Source organism: Bufo gargarizans, chromosome 7 (genome assembly GCF_014858855.1).
Source record: "Bufo gargarizans isolate SCDJY-AF-19 chromosome 7, ASM1485885v1, whole genome shotgun sequence".
Lineage (NCBI taxonomy): Eukaryota > Metazoa > Chordata > Amphibia > Anura > Bufonidae > Bufo > Bufo gargarizans.
In genome coordinates, this window is record NC_058086.1 from 199,092,167 (window position 1) to 199,109,467 (window position 17,301).

General features: G+C 44.0%; 1 protein-coding gene across 1 annotated transcript in view; it reads left to right on the forward strand.

The window, feature by feature from the left end:
* Positions 1-17,301, forward strand: part of FOCAD (focadhesin) — a 226,511-nt gene that overhangs the window by 39,896 nt on the left and 169,314 nt on the right. The window contains 2 exon segments of the mRNA XM_044300978.1: positions 4,339-4,443; positions 6,497-6,598. Of these exon segments, the coding sequence (XP_044156913.1) occupies positions 4,339-4,443; positions 6,497-6,598 (207 nt within the window).

Consider the following 17,301-nt stretch of genomic DNA (forward strand, 5'->3'; position numbering starts at 1 on the left):
TCCACTGGTCACGTGACTTCCTGTATCCGGCGTCACGTGACCGGAAGTAGGGCGGATCGGGAACACTGGCGCGCGACTTGTTACTTTTAAAAGTCTCTGACAGGTAGGCACTCCTTGCTGATGGCCAATTTGGATAGCACGTATCCTAGGGTCACACCTGGACTCTGGCAGGCATCACCCACCGGTGCGCCTGCAATCTAGCTATTTGGGTTATTCATTCTAGGTGGTTCGAGTCCGACTGACCAACCCCCTGTTTTTCTGGAATATCCTTAACCATTAGCTTGTACTCATTCCCCCTTACTATTTGTTGTTTTTGTAATACAAGCCCCATCCATTGCTTGTTATTACATGTGTACATCTCCCCTGGGAGTTACCTGAATAGGGTGTACTAGGGATTCCGCCCCACATAGGGATAGGTATCCGGACAGGTACGCTCCTTGCGGGGCAAGTACCTCGTATAGACAGGTAGGGTGTTACAGCCCCTGCCCCTCTAGTAGTGTATTCTAGGGCATGCTGCTCCCAATTCCTGTCTATGCTGTGGTGACGATTATGATTCGGTATGGTGACACATCAACAATGTCTACCGTCTGACATCCGCAATACGGAAGAGACTTCAACATCCAGTTTTACTGCATATATGGGTGAGAACGTTCCTGTTTTTCCATATTTCTCTTTTTCGGTCACCATACTGTGTATGTCTTGTTTAGGCCCTTATGGGGTGTATTTTGTTTGTTTGTTCTAGAGGCTCCTTATGTTAGCGCTCATTTATTTTTAAGTTTTACCCCTTTGTCCCCTAGGGGATCAGTACATTTGCCATTTAACTTTTGGGAGTAATTGGTCTAGTTTGTCCACTTCACCTTACAGTTTGTCTCTTAAAGGGGATGGCTCACTTCAGTAAGTAGCATTTATCATGTAGAGAAAGTTGATACAAGCCACTTACTAATGTATTGTTATTGTCCATATTGCTTCCTTTGCTGGCTGGATTCATTTTTCTATCACATTATACACTGCTTGTTTCCATGGTTACAGACCACCCTGCAATCCATCAGTGGTGGTCGTACTTGCACACTATAGGAAAAAGCACTAGCCTAAATGCGCTCCCATGGTCCCGGTCACCAGAAAGGCTGGCGCTTTATCCTATAGTGTACAAGAACGACCACCACTTATGGATTGCAGGGTGGTCTGTAACCATGGAAACGAGCAGTGTATACTGTGATGGAAAAAGGAATCCAGCCAGCAAAGGAAGCAATATGGATAATAACAATACATTAGTAACTGGCTTGTATTAACTCCCTCTACATGATAAATGTCACTTACTGAAGTGAGACAACCCCTTTAATGGGTAAATAAACTTTTATTTAAAAAGAACACACACACAAAGGGGCAAAAGCACTGCTCAGAACGCTGTGCCCTTTCCGCTTTCATTGCCTCTCCTCAGCTCTCTGAGTGTGTGGTGTATTTATTTTATTTTATGCACTTATATAGCGCTACTATATCCCGCAGCGCTTTGCAGACATTATGGACCCCACATACATTTTATGGATCCATACTCCACAAGCTCAGAGAGCCTGGCAGAGGCGAAGCAATTTGTAGGGGCAAATTTTTTTTTAACCTAGTGTAGAGATACCATTAAAACCTAACCTAAACCTAGTATTTAAACGATTTTATTGTAGGAAAGGAAATGGTTGTTGTTAGTGTTCTTTCTTTTATTATACTGTACACTTGTCATCTATATTTTTCTGGTTAACGGTTTGCCATTAATAAAACTAACAGGAATTTTGGCAGGTTATCATACTAATGGCATGATATGAAATTTCCAGTACATCAATCTAGGAGTTGAGTACTATTAGAAGAAAAACTGTTCACAGTCTGTGTGGTATCGTGGCTCAGCCCCATATCTTGGATTATTATCCAAAATACAACCAGGACAGGTTTGGTGCTGTTTATGAAAGAAAGCAGCCATGTTTTTTTATCCTGTACTACCTGTTCCAGCATTCAGCCTCAGATCCTTCTATCTACAAGAGGCAGTTGTCTCATGACCCCAGGGCTCATTTTACTGCTTGACTTCCCCGTTTCCTTCTTGTCACATAACAACTTTCATTATGGGTGTCTTAAACATCCCCATTCGCATCCCAATCTCCTCATCTACCTCTCAGTGTCCATAACCTCCTTTTTAGGGCTTTTGAATTCTCTGACACATAAAGATCGGAATGAAACTCTCATTACAACCTACAATTTTCACTCTTCTCGAAAAACTCCAGAAATCTACACGAACCCAATCATTTCCCGCTCTTGTCCCAATTGACACTAAAGTGAAACTCTTAATACCGCCCTGGATGAAGCAGTTCACACTTCACGCCGAACCTACTGACACAGTTGTCAACTCTAGCACATGCCTCAAACACATTTTCTCCAGCGGTGCTCTTAGGGAGTCAAATGTCTATAGAGGAAATCGCATATAGCAGAAGACTTCTTTCATTATAAGTTCATGCTCAGAAACTATAACTCCACCCTTCACCGCCTATTGCAGGCCTCTGTGCCACTTATTTTAAAGTCAAAATTAAAGGGGTTCTCTGGGAATTTAAGAAAATTAAAATACTTAAAGGTGTTGTCTCACTTCAGCAAATAGCATTTATCATGTAGAGAAAGTGAATACCAGCCACTTATTAATGTATTGTTATTATACATATTGCTTCCTTTGCTAGCTGGATTAATTTTTCCATTGCGTTATACACTGCTCCTTTCCATTGTTATGACCATCCTGCAATACATCAGTGGTGCTTGGGCTTGCATACTATAGGAAAAAGTGCCAGCCTCTCCGGTGATTGAGACATAAGAGCTCACATAGGCTGGTGCTTTTTTTATAGTATGTAAGCACAGCCATGCTGCTGGACTTGCGGGGTGGTCGTAACCATGGCAATAAGCAGTGTATAATGTGATAGAAAAGTTAATCCAGCCAGAAAAGGAAGCAATATGGGTAATAACAATACAAACCACTTCCTAATGTATTAACTTTCTCTACATTAATAAATGCTATTTGATGACGTGACAAAACCCCTTTAAATATTACTTTATTATAAACCTATATCCCCAAATACCATTCATTAGTTATATTGGCTCATTTTGTCTGGTATTTTTCCTTCCTCTTTTAAACACGTTATTAGTACCCCATTACCTAGCAACTGTCTATAATGTTCCCCTTTTTCTAAGGTTGTGGAATATCGGGCCTTCTCTTGCCTAATCTGCCATCTCTGTGCTAACTCTTTCTGACCTCTTTCTGCACTCTACGGAATCTGCCCTTATCAAGTTTTAAATGACCTCCTGATGACTAAATGTAATGGTGACTACTCTCTACTTATTCTCCTGGATCTCTCTGCACTATTCACCAACAGTTCCAACTCGGCATGCTTCAGTCTATTTGCCTTAAAGGTGTTGGCCACTTCCTGGTTACTGTTGGCCAGTGTGTTTATAAGATGACAATATGTCACTTGCTAATATCAGCTTTGTTGATAATCTGCAGTGTTTTCTATATTTCATAAAGTATGCCCCCTGGTCATGTGACCAGTCAAATCACCTCCTTGTGATGTGTCCTTCATTCAAATACACCACACCGGCCATCCACACTTGTTCTGTTGGGAGTTTCCTGCAGGTGCAGTGTGTTTGAATAGAGGAGACCAAGTGTTGTCTGGTCACCCCCTAATTAACAATGGAAAACAAAACCCATACTTTGTAGTAATACATATCTTTATATTTTGTTATCTTGATATCTCTCATCCCTAAGGCTGCTACACAGCGACTTTTGCTGTGACAAGTGTCACGGTCTACCTGTACACCCACACAGCTGGATTTCTTTGCGATTTGGGTCTTGCGGCAACTTCAGAGTCATACTGCAACCCCATTCATTTCAGTGACTGCACTTCTACACAGCGATCTTTGGTCGCACAACTGTTTTCACGGCTGAGATCACCATGTAGCTTCAGCTTTAACCCCACACTGCCATTTTACTTTACATAGCATCAGGAAAGCTGTGTGCATATTATATACACATTGTTGAATGGATTGCATTACACATGAAAATGGCAAAGAATTAGCATAAAACCAAAATAATACATTTCCATTCATCGTAATACACTATATACCATTATATTTCATAGTTGTGATATATGAAGTTCAGCGGAGTAATATCACATGTCTGCCGTGGATATACTGAGGACTATTAAGGGTTGATAAGTGTTATGAAGATAAATATGATTTCATTTCCAAGTGATGTGATTGATATTTTGTTACTATTACAATCTCATTGTATGCTTTATTCATTCCTCTTTTTCTTTTCTCTAGTTATTTGCAGGGATTGGTAAGGTGTGTTTGGCGGCTGCTTCAAACTGAAGCACGGAATGCAGATCAAGATAGAGACCAAACCTACAAGTGCGCTTATAAGATCTGGTAAGCAGTTAACGGCCAGCTTTGTGTAGTTCACAGTAATTACTAGATTTTTCATTCTAAAGTACTTACGTTTTCGTCTTCTAGAGCAGGGATGCTCAACCTGCGGCCCTCCAGCTGTTGCAAAACTACAACTCCCAGCATGCCCTAATAGCTGTAGACCGTCCAGGCATGCTGGGAGTTGTAGTTTGGTAACAGCTGGAGGGCTGCAAGTTGAGCATCCCTGTTCTAGAGGAATGACTTATTATCGCTTAGGGTCCACTATAATGTACATAACATATAACAGTCCCGGAAGACTCAGAATACAGTTAATGGCAACCGGCATGTTTAGTTATTGCTTTCAATAGTACTAGCATGTTTCCTTCTCAAATTTTTTTAAATATAAATTCTGTAAAAAAAAATTCAGCTTGCATAGTCTGTGCTGAGCAGCGGGGAGACACTATCACTACCTTCTTCCCTCATCTGCATTTTTATTGCAGCTCTACTGACCCTTAGCAAACCCTATTCTAGATGGACTGGGGATGAGTAGGGGGTTTTCTTTGTAGTCTAGTTTAGGCTAAGGGTTCATTCAGACGAGTGATGGCCAACTATAGTCAGTGGGCCATTTAGATGTGTGGTTTTCCGCAAAGGACCATCAGTCCATGCAGAGAAAATCGCAGCATGCACCATTTAGGTCCAATTTTTCTGAAAGACTCTCCTTTTCTAGTGAATGGGTACATGGAAAAAAAAGGACAATTTATAAAAATATAAAAAATCATCCATTTTTTTTTTTTTCCCAGCCGGTGCTTTATAGGTTGCATAGTATAATTTACTTGCTAGCATGGAAAACGGTTCTAAATTAAATTGCAATATTACAAATGTATTGTGATTGTACATATTGCCTCCTTTAATGGCTAGATTCATTAATACAAGCCACTTACAAATGTATTGTGATTGTACATATTGCCTCGTTTGGCTAGATTCATTCTTCCGTCACATTATGCAATGCTCGTTTCCATGGTTACGACCACCCTACAATCCATCAGTGGTGGCTGTGGTTGCACATTATAAGAAAGAGCGCCAGCCTATGCGCCCTCCCATGGTCCCAGCCACCAGAGAGTTTGGTGTTTTTTCCTGTATTACACAATTGTGTCCACCACTGCTGGATTGATGGGTGGGCGTAACCATGGAAACGAGTAGTGTATAATGTGATGGAAAAATGAATCCAGCCATCAAAGAAAATAATATGGACACACAATACATTAGTAAGTGTCTTGTATTATCTTTCTCTACATGATAAATGCTATTTGCTGAAGTGAGACAGCCCCTTTAAGTTTACTTTCTGACGTGTGATACCACCAGACAGAAATGATTAGCTGTGCTCGCAAATCTTCCAGACTAGCTGCAGTCCGTGATGTCTTGATTGACTATGTTCTTATCTTCCTGCATAACGTACATGCAGCTAAAAAGGAAGACATGAGCATATCCAGTTGAGGCATCAGTGGAAGAGCCCCCAGCAAGTCAGGTGGTCACGTGAGCACAGCCCAGATTGCAGAATTGGTGGCACCACAGAATTGTAAGTAGTTGTGAAACTATCTTAGGGCTGTATGAGACAGTCCAATTTAACAGGCGATTGTCAGGAAGGAAGTGTTCCTTCCTGGCAATCTGCTGCTCACTAGTGGAGGAGACCACTGCTATTACATGCAGCAATCTCCTCCTCAGTATGGGGAGGAGCTATAGTTATGCCATCGCTCTTCCCTTTACTGACTCATTGTTTACTGGCAGCAAATCGTGATTAGAGACAATGATCTGCCACCTGCAAACGATGATTTTTTTTTTAACCTGTCAAAAGATTTGGATTACCTGATGGAGTGTTTGCTCGTTCATCAGGCATTCGGTGGCAGTGTTAGTACGAATGTTAGCGATCATCTGCTGAAAATTTGTTAGGTGTAATTTAGTATTTAGTCAAGACCCTGAGAGCCACAGAAGTGGCTCAGATGAGATTGAGAAGAATGGTGCATTCTAGGTGAAGATGGAGCTAACTGTGTATTTAAATAGATTTCTTTTTTCTTTTTAGGAACCCCCCACATCCATTTATCACCATGCTTGAAAACAGACCTAGCTGTTGGCCCGTCCTTTTGCAGCAGATCTCTGCTATGTCTCCACTCTCTTCACACTGGTAATATCATCTGAAACCACACTTGTTATATGTGTTGAAAGTTTTTGAATCCGTTTCCTTTAAACACAGTCTCCCGCTGCATCCTGCAATGTTATCACAGGGGTCCAGGAAGAAAAAAAATTCTGCACACAGTGAGGCTTGCATTAGATTTTGTGATCAACCAAGTGATTGTTGGTAGGAAAGCGTTTCTTCCCGGCAATTGCTTGCTTGACAGGAGCGCCCTCCTCCACAGTAGGGGAAGAAGTGATCGCTAATGCCATCACTCATCCCCATACTGAATCATTGTTTGCCAGCAGCAGATCTGCCGCTGGCAAACGTTGATTTTTAGGCCTGCTAAAAATCTTGATTTTTGAGTTTGCTTGTTTATCGGGTAATTGGCGGCAGTATTACACTGCCAGATCATTGCTAACGAGCGACTGTACGAACACTCGTTAGCTATAATCTGGATGACCATCAGCCAGTTTAATATAATTAATTAATATTTAGGTTACTGGCTATATTGTTCCTGATCATTGTCCTCTTGTTATCTGAATTTACATGCAGTAGTAGTCACTGCTGTATGAGGATGAATGACCGTTCGTACGCTTGTTTATCCCCACACAGTTTAATTGTTTATCGGCAGAACGTCCCTGCTTACACAGGGCAATGTTTTTCTAGCAAGCAATTTTTCTTGTGCTGCATAAATGATCAGATCACCTTCCTTTCGGTCATTAGTCGGTTGATCTCCAGGACATTTACACAGGACAGTTATCGGGAATGAGTGCTTATGTGAAGATTTGTTCTCAATAATTGGACTGTTCATCTGCCCATGTGAAATGGACCTTAAATGTCTACCTGGCTAACCTGTAAGTCAACAAACCAGTATTCTTTCTGTAGACAGTACTGTTTAATAGGGGACACCTAAATTCTTTAAAATTATAAAATTCTGCTACTAGGTGACTATAACGAAGTTACAGAATTCTGCTTTTGTTTTTCAAGTGGGTCTGCCAACTTAAGATGTTGCACTATATAAGAGCAGCATATTATAGGAACCGATGTGTACAGTTATTAGCCAGAATGGTGCAAAATGTTGTACCTTTTTGCTAATAACAGTGCTAAAGATTACACAGTCTGGCTATATTCATAGCCGGGAGCTCCTCCCGCCCATTAGGGCAGTGATTCACAAGCTGCTGTGTATAAATGCATACACAACCTGTCAGTCAGCCCCCAAGGACCTGGGGGAGGCAAGGAGAGTGCTCTCCTCTTCAATATACCGGACCAGTGCGTTCTTTCAGTGCTCTTAGTAGCGAGACAGTACTACATTTTGGCTTCTAGTAGTACGCCCCTGTAGCTATAATGTGGTGCCCTTGTATAGTGCAGCGCTTTAAGTAAGCTGACAGATTCACTTTAAATTCATTACATAAGTTGAATGCTCCTCTTATGGATAGCAGTAACATAATTTGCAAGGCTGAAAAAAGACATTTGTCCATCCAGTTCGGCCTGTTATCCTGCAAGTTGATCCAGAGGAAGGCAAAAAAAAAAAAAAAAAAAAAAAAAAACTGAGGTAGAAGCCAATTTTCCTCATTTTAGGGGGAAAAAATTCCTTCCCGACTCCAATCAGGCAATCAGAATAACTCCCTGGATCAACGACCCCTCTCTAGTAGCTGTAGCCTGTAATATTATTACACTCCAGAAATACATCCAGGCCCCTCTTGAATTCCTTTATTGTACTCACCATCACCACCTCCTCAGGCAGAGAGTTCCATAGTCTCACTGCTCTTACCGTAAAGAATCCTCTTCTATGTTTGTGTACAAACCTTCTTTCCTCCAGACGCAGAGGATGTCCCCTCGTCACAGTCACCGTCCTGGGAATAAATAGATGACGGGATAGATCTCTGTACTGACCCCTGATATATTTATACATAGTAATTAGACCTCCCCTCAGTTGTCCTTTTTCCTAAAGTGAATAACCCTAATTTTGATATTCATTCAGGGTACTGTAGTCTGCCCATTCCAGTTATTACTTTAGTTGCCCTCCTCTGGACCCTCCCCAGCTCTGCTATGTCTGCCTTGTTCACAGGAGCCCAAAACTGCACACAGTACTCCATGGGTGGCCTGACTAATGATTTGTGAAGTAGTAGGACTATGTTCTCATCACGGCACCTATGCCCCTTTTGATGCAACCCATTATCTTATTGGCCTTGGCAGCAGCTGCCTGACACTGGTTTCTACAGTTAGGAATTATAGTGGACAGCAAACTTCCATGTCAGTTGTGAGCCAGTGACCTGGAAAGTGGAAGAAAATTTCTCCTAGGTTTCTTTCGTACACAATGTACTAGGCTACAGAAAGTGGATATTTCATCAAGGAAAGCCGAATTAGATATCAGAAATCCAGGAAAGATGGTTTGCCTTAGCAAAGCATTATTTTCTAAGGACTTTGGTTAATAGTGTTGTCGGGCCTAGATTTTTATGGAATGATGAGCAGGTTGGTAGTGGAGCTCATCATTCCCTTCCTGTTCAGTACAGGTTTTCCTTACAGCCCTGTGATGGAGCCCAGCTCATTTGGTTATAAAGGTCTGCACTATGTGCATGTGTGTGTTGGGACTTGAGTATAGACTGTCTTGCACTGCTGAAGTCTCCTAAAACCACAAAAGTTTGCTTTGTGTTGTGTGTGGCTGGTAGTAAGCCACCCGTATAGAAAGGGCGATCTTGTGTTTAGTTAGTGCTCAGCCAAGCAGGAATTTATTTTAATATTTTGCCTGAATGTGGCCTTTTTTTTTTGTTTGTTTGTTTGTTTGATTGTTTATGCTCGAAAATAAAATGGGCAAAGCCTTGAATGAACTGTCATTCTGTGTCACTGTCTCTGACTGCTGTGCCTACCAAGATTGATTTGCTCTCCACACAGTTACCCAGTGTTTTACTCGTATGTACAGGTAACTTGCATTATTCCTTCCTATGTGCATAACCTTACATTTGTCAGTGTTAAACCTCATCTGCCACTTCTCTGCCCAAGCCTCCAATCCATCCAGATCCATCTGTAGCCGCATATTGTCCCCTTCTGTGTTAATTACTTTACTCAGTTCATCTGCAAAAATGTATATTTTACTGTGCAAGCCTCCTACAAGATCATTAATAAATATATTGAAGAGAATAGGGCCCAATACTGACCCCTGAGGTACTCCGCTAGTGACCCAATCTGAGTGTGTGCCATTAATAACCACCCTCTGTTTTCTATCACTGAGACAGTTTCTTACCCACATACAGACATTTTCTCCCAGTCCAAGCATTCTCATTTTATATGCTAACTTTTATGTGACTTTGGAGAAGTCAAGATATATAATGTCACGTTTCGGATGTCCCCAGGAGGACCTCCGGGACGTCATAGGAGCAGGACCAGGCAAACAGGCCAAGGACTACGGAACACAAAACTTATTACAAAGGAACCAAGACACGTGACAATAACTATAACCGAAGACCTCAATGTACTGAAACGGATCAGTGGGTGTGAACCCACTGCGCCACTGACTAGCAATACTCTGGAGGGGCGTAACTAAGCAGTTTGGGGATTCGCTCTGGTAGTTGGAATAATCTGGTGCAGTACAGAGGCAAAGTAAGTACAAGTTCGTAATTCAAATGTCCGTGTTTATTCACACATAAGGTCAAACAAAAAACACTCTTTGCAGGGTTGGTGTTTGTTCACACAGAGTAGAAAAAGTGGGGGACAAACCGCATATAATATCCCACCATTCCCAGGAACGACTTTACTTGCCTAGTAGTGACAGGTCGGGGCCAATTCCGTATCGCCTCTATTTTGTTCACTTGGGGTTTGATGACTCCGCACCCAATGACATACCCCAGGTATTTCGTCTCCTCTAACCCTATCGCACATTTTTGGGAGTTAGCTGTTAGTCCAGCCTTTTGAAGGGAGTCCACTACAGCCTGTACCTTGGGTAGGTGACTTTTCCAGTTGGTATTGTGAATGACAATATTGTCCAGGTAAGCCGAAGTGTTCCAATGGTGTGGACGTAGCACAATGTCTATGAGCTGTTGAATGGAGGCGGGTAACATCTTGTACTGATACAGCCCCTCTGGTGTAATGAAGGCAGTTTTCTCTTTGGCAGGCTCTGTTAAGGGCACCTGCCAGTACCCTTTGGTAAGGTACAAAACAGAAAAATACCTGGCCTAACCTCTCAATAAGCTCCGCCCGAGGCATGGGATACACATCAAATTTGGAGATCTCATTTAGTTTGCGGAAATCGTTACAGAACCGTAACGTCCCATCTGGCTTGGGAATCAAGACTATTGGACTGGTTCATTCACTTTTGGACTCCTCACTTATGTCTAGTTCTAGCATTTGCTGCACTTCTTCCGAGATGGCTTGTCGCTGAGCCTCGGGTACCCGGTATGGTTTCAACCGTACTCTGGTCTGAGGCTCAGTGACATTGTCATGTTGGATGATGCAAGTGCAACCAGGGAGGTCCGAGAACACGTTTGTGTTCCTGCTGATGAACTCGCTGGCCTCCTGAGTCTGTTTAGAGGAAAGGCTGTCAGCAATCTTCACTGTGACAACTGCTTCCCTTGTATCAGACCATGGGGTTCGAACCTCTTCCCCTAGAAAACTCGGCCGCGGGCTGTCGTCTGTACTGGTCTCCCTATCTTTTCAAGGTTTGAGTAAATTCACATGGTACACCTGCTCCGACTTTCACTGCCCTGGCTGGTGTACCTTGTAGTTTACCTCACCAACTTTTTCGAGTACTTAATAGGGTCCCTGCCACCTAGCCAGGAACTTACTGTCGACCGTTGGTACCAGAACCAAAGCCCGATCTCCCGGGTTAAAGATCCGGACCTGAGCCTGCCGATTATAGACCCTACTCTGGGCTCGCTGGGCTGTCTCCATATGTTTCCTAACAAGCGGCAACACTGTATCTATCTGCTCTTGCATCTGGGTGACATATTCCATTACACTTTTATATGGTGTGGGTTGTTGTTCCCACGTCTCTTTGGCTATGTCCAAATTACCGTGAGGATGTTGGCCATATAGTAGTTTGAAGGGCGAGAAACCAGTAGAAGCCTGGGGCACCTCTCGCACTGCGAACATGAGATAGGGCAGAAGAAGGTCCCAATCCCTCCCATCCTCAGACATCACTCTTTTTAACATGTTTTTTTTAAAGTTTGATTAACCCCTTAAGGACCTGGCCATTTTTTGCAAATCTGACCAGTGTCACTTTAAGTGCTGATAACTTTAAAACGCTTTGACTTACCCAGGCTGTTCTGAGATTTTTTTGTCACATATTGTACTTCATGACACTGCTATAATTGGCTCAAAGTAATTATTTTTTTTTTGCATAAAAAAATACCAAATTAACCAAAATTTGGAAAAATTTGCAAATTTCAAAGTTTCAGTTTCTCTACTTCTGTAATACATAGTAATACCCCCCAAAATTGTGATGACTTTACATTCCCCATATGTCTACTTCATGTTTGTATCATTTTATTTTTTTGGAGATGTTACATAGCTTAGAAGTTTAGAAGCAAATTTTGAAATTTTTCTGAAATTTTCCAAATCCCACTTTTTATGGACCAGTCCATAATAGAAACCACTCAAAAATGACCCCATTTTAGAAACTACACCCCTCAAGGTTTTCAATACGGATTTTACAAACTTCGTTAACCCTTTAGGTCTTCCACAAGACTTCATGGCAAATGGACATAAAATTTTACGAATTTTGATATTTATTTTTTTCCCCCCAATATAATCAATTTTTTCCAGGAACAAAGCAAAGTTTAACTGCCAAACAAAACTCAGTATGGGTTGCCCTGATTCTGTACTTTGCAGAAACACCCCATATGTGGTCTTAAACTACTGTTTGGCCAAACGGGAGGACATAGGAGGGTAACGCCATATGGGTTTTGGAAGGCAGATTTTGCTGGACTGGTTTTGTTTATACCATGTCCCATTTCAAGCCCCCCCCCCCCCCGTTGCACCCCTAGAATAGATATTCCAAAAAAGTGACTCCATCTAAGAAAGTACACCCCTCAAGGTATTCAAAACTGGGTTTGCATACTTTATTAACCCTTTAGGTGTTCCACAAGAGTTAATGGCAGATGGAGAAACAATTTAGGAATTTCTATTTTTTGGAAAATTTTCCATTTTAACCCTTAATTTATTACTGGAAAAAATGGGTTAACAGCCAAACAAAACTCAATATGGGTTGCCCTGATTCTGTAGTTTGCAGAAACACCCCATATGTGGTCGTAAACTCCTATTTGGCTAAACGGTAGGACATAGAAGAACGGGAACGCCATATGGTTTTTGGAAGGCAGATTTTGCTGTACTAGTTTATTTACACCGTGTACCCTTTCAAGCCCCCTGCTGCACCCCTAGAGTAGAACCTCCATAAAAGTGACCCCATCTAGGAAACTACGGGATAAGGTGGTTGTTGTTTTGGGACTATTTTAGGGTAAATATGATTTTTGGTTGCTCTATAATTGAGTGATTATGCCTGCACTAAAACTTATATTTTCTGGGGAAAAATATTGTTTCCGTGTCTCCAAAGTATGAGAGCCATAGTTTTTTATGTTTTCTAGGGGACTGTTGGGGAATATAAAAATTTTACTCCATGGAAGTGTGATACTCCCTGAAGCAATCGATAACGCAGAGGCCCGGATGATCGGGGCAAGTGTCACATTGAGTGGTGGTGTCCTTCGGTATCCCCCTCCTGTCACACACTGTGCATCTTTTTGGGGTTTGTCCCTTCTTTCCAGGGAAAATGTTGGCCAGGGACGATCTGGGCGCCTCCAATTCCCGAGGTTCTCCGGCCTGCTCTTTTCTGGTCTGAAATAATCAGGTCCTTGTTGTACAAGGCAACCTGTACCAAGTAGACCGCAACTTTTTTGTACCATGCCCTGGTTTTGCGCATGGCATTATATGGCTTGAGGGCTTGATCAGAGATCAACTCCTCCCATATACCAATTGTAGTCGACGATACAATCGGGCTTGAGGACCGTTGCCGCGGTATCTCGCACAGGGACAGGGATGATGCTGTTACCGTGGATTGTGGACAGTATAAGGACATCCCTCTTGTCCTTATACCTGACCAGCAACAGGTTTCCACTGGTAAGAGCACGGGTCTCACCCCTGGGGAATAGGTACCTGGAGGGGGTGGGCAGGGAGGCCACGCTGATTTTTCCGCATGGTCCCACAAGCGGACGTGGATCTGTCGGCAAGGGACCTGAACAAGGGAATGCTAGTATAAAAGTGTCAGCACTTTTGGGTGGGTCTAGGGTCTCACAGCTAAGTGCTGCAATGTAGTTTTAAATTTATGACGTACCGGTACATCATGGGTCCTTAAGGACTCGGCAAACATGCCGTACCTTCACGTCCTAAGTCCTTAAGGGGTTAAACCTTTCTTCCAGGCCGTCCATTTGCAGATGATAAACTAATGTCCGTAGCTGTTTTATGTGCAGTAAATTACAGAGTTCCCTCATACCTTTGACATAAAAGAGGTCCCTTGGTCGGTCAGAACCTCTTTAAAAAAATCTCCATTACTACTTTTCTATGAGTTTGGCCGATGTATGTCGCAAGAGCACCGCCTCCGGGTACAGAGTGGCATAGTCTAGGTACAACCAAGATGTGTTGGTGCCCTCGAGCTAACCTCTGTACTGGGCCTATGAGATTCATAGCGATTCGCTCGAACTGAAGCTCGATAATTGGGAGAGGTACCAGGGGACTACGGAAATGTGGCTGGGGGCTAGTTATCTGGCAGGTTGGGCAAGACTTAAAAAAAATTCTTCCACCTCTCTGAACACACTGAGCCAGTAAAACCGCTGTAGTATCCGGTCCTGCGTTTTCTGCCATCCCAGGTGTCCCCCAAGAACATGTTGGTGGGCTTTCTCCAACACGAGCTTGCGATATGCCTTGTGAATGCTCACCCCGTTGTTTTACCCGATACAGCATCTTCTGATGAACCACAAAATGGGGAAACATCGAGACGAGATCGAGACGTTGAGGTCTGCCAACCCAGGACCCGGCGGCAAATCCTCCACGTCTCCCACCATTACACTCAGCAGGGTTGTCTCCCCCCTCTTCCACTGAAGTGGCCGCCACCCCTACCGTTGGCTGTTCGGTTTCGGGTTCACAGGGTTCTGGCCTCCCCCCTGAGCAAGGCCACTCTACTGGGGTTACGCTAGGGTTGGAAGAGATCAAAAATATTCCCACAATAACGATATTAAGAAATTTATCGCGATAACGATATATATCGCAATAAATACCCATTTAGCAGACAAAAACACTTGGGGCTGAAAGGAGACATTATACTGTATGGGGCAGCCACAAGGAGACGTTGCACTGTATGGAGTGGTGGGCCACAAGGAGACGTTGCACTGTATGGAGTGGTGGGCCACAAGGAGACGTTGCACTGTATGGCGTGGTGGGCCACAAGGAGACGTTGCACTGTATGGGGCGGTGTGTGTCAGTGTAGGGAAGCCTCTTACGATCCATCTAACTGGGGTAAAATCCTATTAGGATAATTTGTGGAGGAAGTCTTCTTTGGAACACAGGCTATAAGTGACAACTGGTATGGGGGGGGGGGGGGGGGGGGGTTTGGTCACTCTCCACCCCCAAAATAGCAGTACATGAGGAAGCTGACTTCATAATATGAAGTTCTCCTACCCCTATAAATCACCCCAATGGACAGTGACTGCAGTCATTACCTGAAGGAGTAGTGAAATAGCCAGGGGTTATGCTAGCAGTCAGTAGCGGGCTGTCTGTCACAAAGGGCAACGCAGATGAAAACACCATCAATGTAAACCATCAGTCTACCGGAGCCCAGTACACACGATATATACAGATATACACGTCATGTATGTAAACAATGACATCTCTATTTATATGTGTATCACATTAAGACACATGCGTTTGTGACACATATTAAAGAGGATCTTTCATGGGTCCAAAGAATATGAACTTAGTAGCAGGCTGCATAGAGAGGCGCCCAGGGATTTAAGTGCACTTACTATTATTTCTGGGTGCCGCTCCGTTCGTCCGCTGTGGCCCCCCGGTAATTTCTCAACATTCGGTGCAAGTAGGAGGAGACGCCAGGGTCTCTCCTTCTCCCTGACAGCAGCGCTGTCCGATCACAGCTCAGAGCCAGCGCTGCTGTCAGGGAGAAGGAGATAAATTACCGGGGGCCACAGCGGACGAACGGAGCGGCGCCCAGGAATAATAGTAAGTGCAATAATAGTTAGGTCCCTGGGCGCCGCTCTATGCAGCCTGCTACTAAGTTCATATTCTTTGGACCCATAAAAGGTCCTCTTTATTGTTTGTACAAAGTCTTGGTAAAGTTGCAGCAGATGGCAGCAATATCACTTACTGCTTTATATGTTGGCTGCCCCATGGGTCAGAGAAAAGTCTATTTGTTAGGTCCCACCGAGTTCTAGTCATATGTCACTCAAACTACTGCACTGACCAGAGGCGGAGGAGGAGCATAGCAAGGTGAAAGGCGGCGGCTGCGAAGCACCAGACTTGTGCGGCAGTATATGACAGGTTTATATACAGTGAAGAAAAAAAAGAAAAAAGCCTGCTCGTCCCTGCAGCCAGGTTCAGCCCTCCGCGTGCTAGTCGTAATGCAGGAGGCAGAGGCCGTTGACCGGGGAACATAAGCAGGTGGAATCAGACATTTTAGAAGTAGGTCAGCACACATGCGACCACTCCTATGACGTCATTAAATACCGCGGTTTTTCGGAAAGGCCTCATGCACACGACAGTTTTTTTTCACGGCCCGCAAAAACGGGGTCCGTGGGTCCGTGATCCGTGACCGTTTTTTCGTCCGTGGGTCTTCCTTGATTTTTGGAGGATCCACGGACATGAAAAAAAAGTCGTTTTGGCGTCCGCCTGGCCGTGCGGAGCCAAACGGATCCGTCCTGAATTACAATGCAAGTCAATGGGGACGGATCCGTTTGATGTTGACACAATATGGTGCCATTTCAAACGGATCCGTCCCCATTGACTTTCAATGTAAAGTCTGGAGTTCTGTTATACCATCGGATTGGAGTTTTCTCCAATCCGATGGTATATTTTAACTTGTAGCGTCCCCATCACCATGGGAACGCCTCTATGTTAGAATATACTGTCGGATATGAGCTACATCGTGAAACTCATTTCCGACAGTATATTCTAACACAGAGGCGTTCCCATGGTGATGGAGACGCTTCAGGTTAGAATATACAAAACAACTGTGTACATGACTGCCCCCTGCTGCCTGGCAGGTGCTGCCAGGCAGCAGGGGGCAGACCCCCCCCCCTGTTTTTAACTCATTGGTGGCCAGTGGGCCCCCCCTCCCCTGTTGTTAACTCGTTGGTGGCCAGTGTGCGCACCCCCCTCCCTCCCTCTATTGTTTTAATACATTGGGGCCAGTGTGCGCGCGCCCCCCAACCCCCCCTCTATTATTTTAATACATTGGGGCCAGTGTGCGCGCGCCCCCCCAACCCCCCCCCCCTCCCTCTATTGTTTTAATACATTGGGGCCAGTGTGCGCGCGCCCCCCAACCCCCCCTCCCTCCCTCTCTCTATTGTTTTAATACATTGGGGCCAGTGTGCGCCCCCCCCCAACCCCCCCCCCCCCCCCCCCCCCCTCCCTCTATTGTAATCATCATCGGTGGCAGCGGAGTAGAAGATTTTCATACTTACCTGCTTCTTGCTGCTGCGATGTCTGCGTCCGGCCGGGAG